At 36.7% G+C, this 1,185-nt stretch overlaps 1 protein-coding gene across 1 annotated transcript in view; it reads left to right on the top strand.

Annotated features, from left to right (window-relative positions):
• The window catches only part of LOC119589339 (zinc finger protein 236-like), a gene marked incomplete in the record, with an annotated part of 34,598 nt that overhangs the window by 30,563 nt on the left and 2,850 nt on the right, over positions 1–1,185 (top strand). The window contains 3 exon segments of the mRNA XM_037937958.1: positions 150–268; positions 473–584; positions 860–1,099. Of these exon segments, the coding sequence (XP_037793886.1) occupies positions 150–268; positions 473–584; positions 860–1,099 (471 nt within the window).

Raw genomic sequence — 1,185 nt, 5'->3', positions numbered from 1 at the left:
TAACAAGGATTTTCTTCTTTGCAAGCTCTCAGGTATGCTTGTTGCTTGTTTAGATTTTTTATTCTTTTATTTGATCTCATAATGCTTTATATTTAGTCTTAGGATAAGACTTAAGACTTAAGTGTTAGAATACCTATGTATTGTTGCAGGAACACCAGCAACAACAGCATTCAAGATCAAACATGCACCACTGCCAGTACCATAACTGCCCTGAGAAGTTTAGCACTCCTAATCAGCTTTTGAAACACATGCAGATGGAACATAATCGGTAAGGTTAAACACTGGCTAAAATTTTGGCTTTATATAACTGTCACAACAATAGTACTGGCTTAATTCTTCATTGTTTGATATCTTATTGTGGACTGATGATATAATTGACTACCATTGATATTTAGAATATCCCAAGGGAAAACTGTCTTAATAAGTCATTACATCAGTTCTTTGTGATTAATATTTTCTATTTTTTTTCCAGTATGTGGCCGTGTACTGTGTGTGAAGGTCTGTTTGAGTCTTTTACCACATTCCAGAAACACTTGCGATCTCACAAGATTAAAGATATCAATCAAGCTATTACCAGGAGTAAGGTAGGTGATTCTTTTTTTATTACAATTCCTATTTTGATTTTTGCCATAAATCAAATAATGATAATGTAGATACAGAAAAGTTTTCACTCAGAGAACCAGATCTGAATTTGGCAGCTTATCTGTCATTGTAATGTAACTATAAGATTTTTAAAATGTTCAGTGATCATAATGTTCACGGTTTTAAGTTAACCATCTAACTGAACAGACCCTTTGCATTTGCATAAATCAAATCAGTTCTCAGTCATAATCAAGCTAAATCAATCCTTCCTATATAGCAAAACCAGCGCAGTGAGACCAACAGTGCAAGTAGCAAGGTTAAGATTGCATTGACAGCAGAGGACGTGGAGACTCTACTTCAGGAGTCGTCAGGTACTCAGATGGCTATAGAGGAAGAGGGACAGAGGGACTCGGAGATGGTAGACATCCCACGCTCATCAAAGAAGCACAACTCGTCACAGGAGGATAACCTGCAGGTCTTTGTCAGCATGACGAAGGACGACCCTGATGAGGAAAAAGTGAGTTTTTGTTAGCAGAGTAGAAATTTACCAATGGTTTCCATCCTCCTAGCCCCTTCTATCCATTTCCTTTTCTCAAAAATATC

This window comes from Penaeus monodon, chromosome 25, assembly GCF_015228065.2.
Source record: "Penaeus monodon isolate SGIC_2016 chromosome 25, NSTDA_Pmon_1, whole genome shotgun sequence".
Taxonomy (NCBI): domain Eukaryota; kingdom Metazoa; phylum Arthropoda; class Malacostraca; order Decapoda; family Penaeidae; genus Penaeus; species Penaeus monodon.
This window is presented reverse-complemented; position numbering and strand designations above follow the sequence as displayed.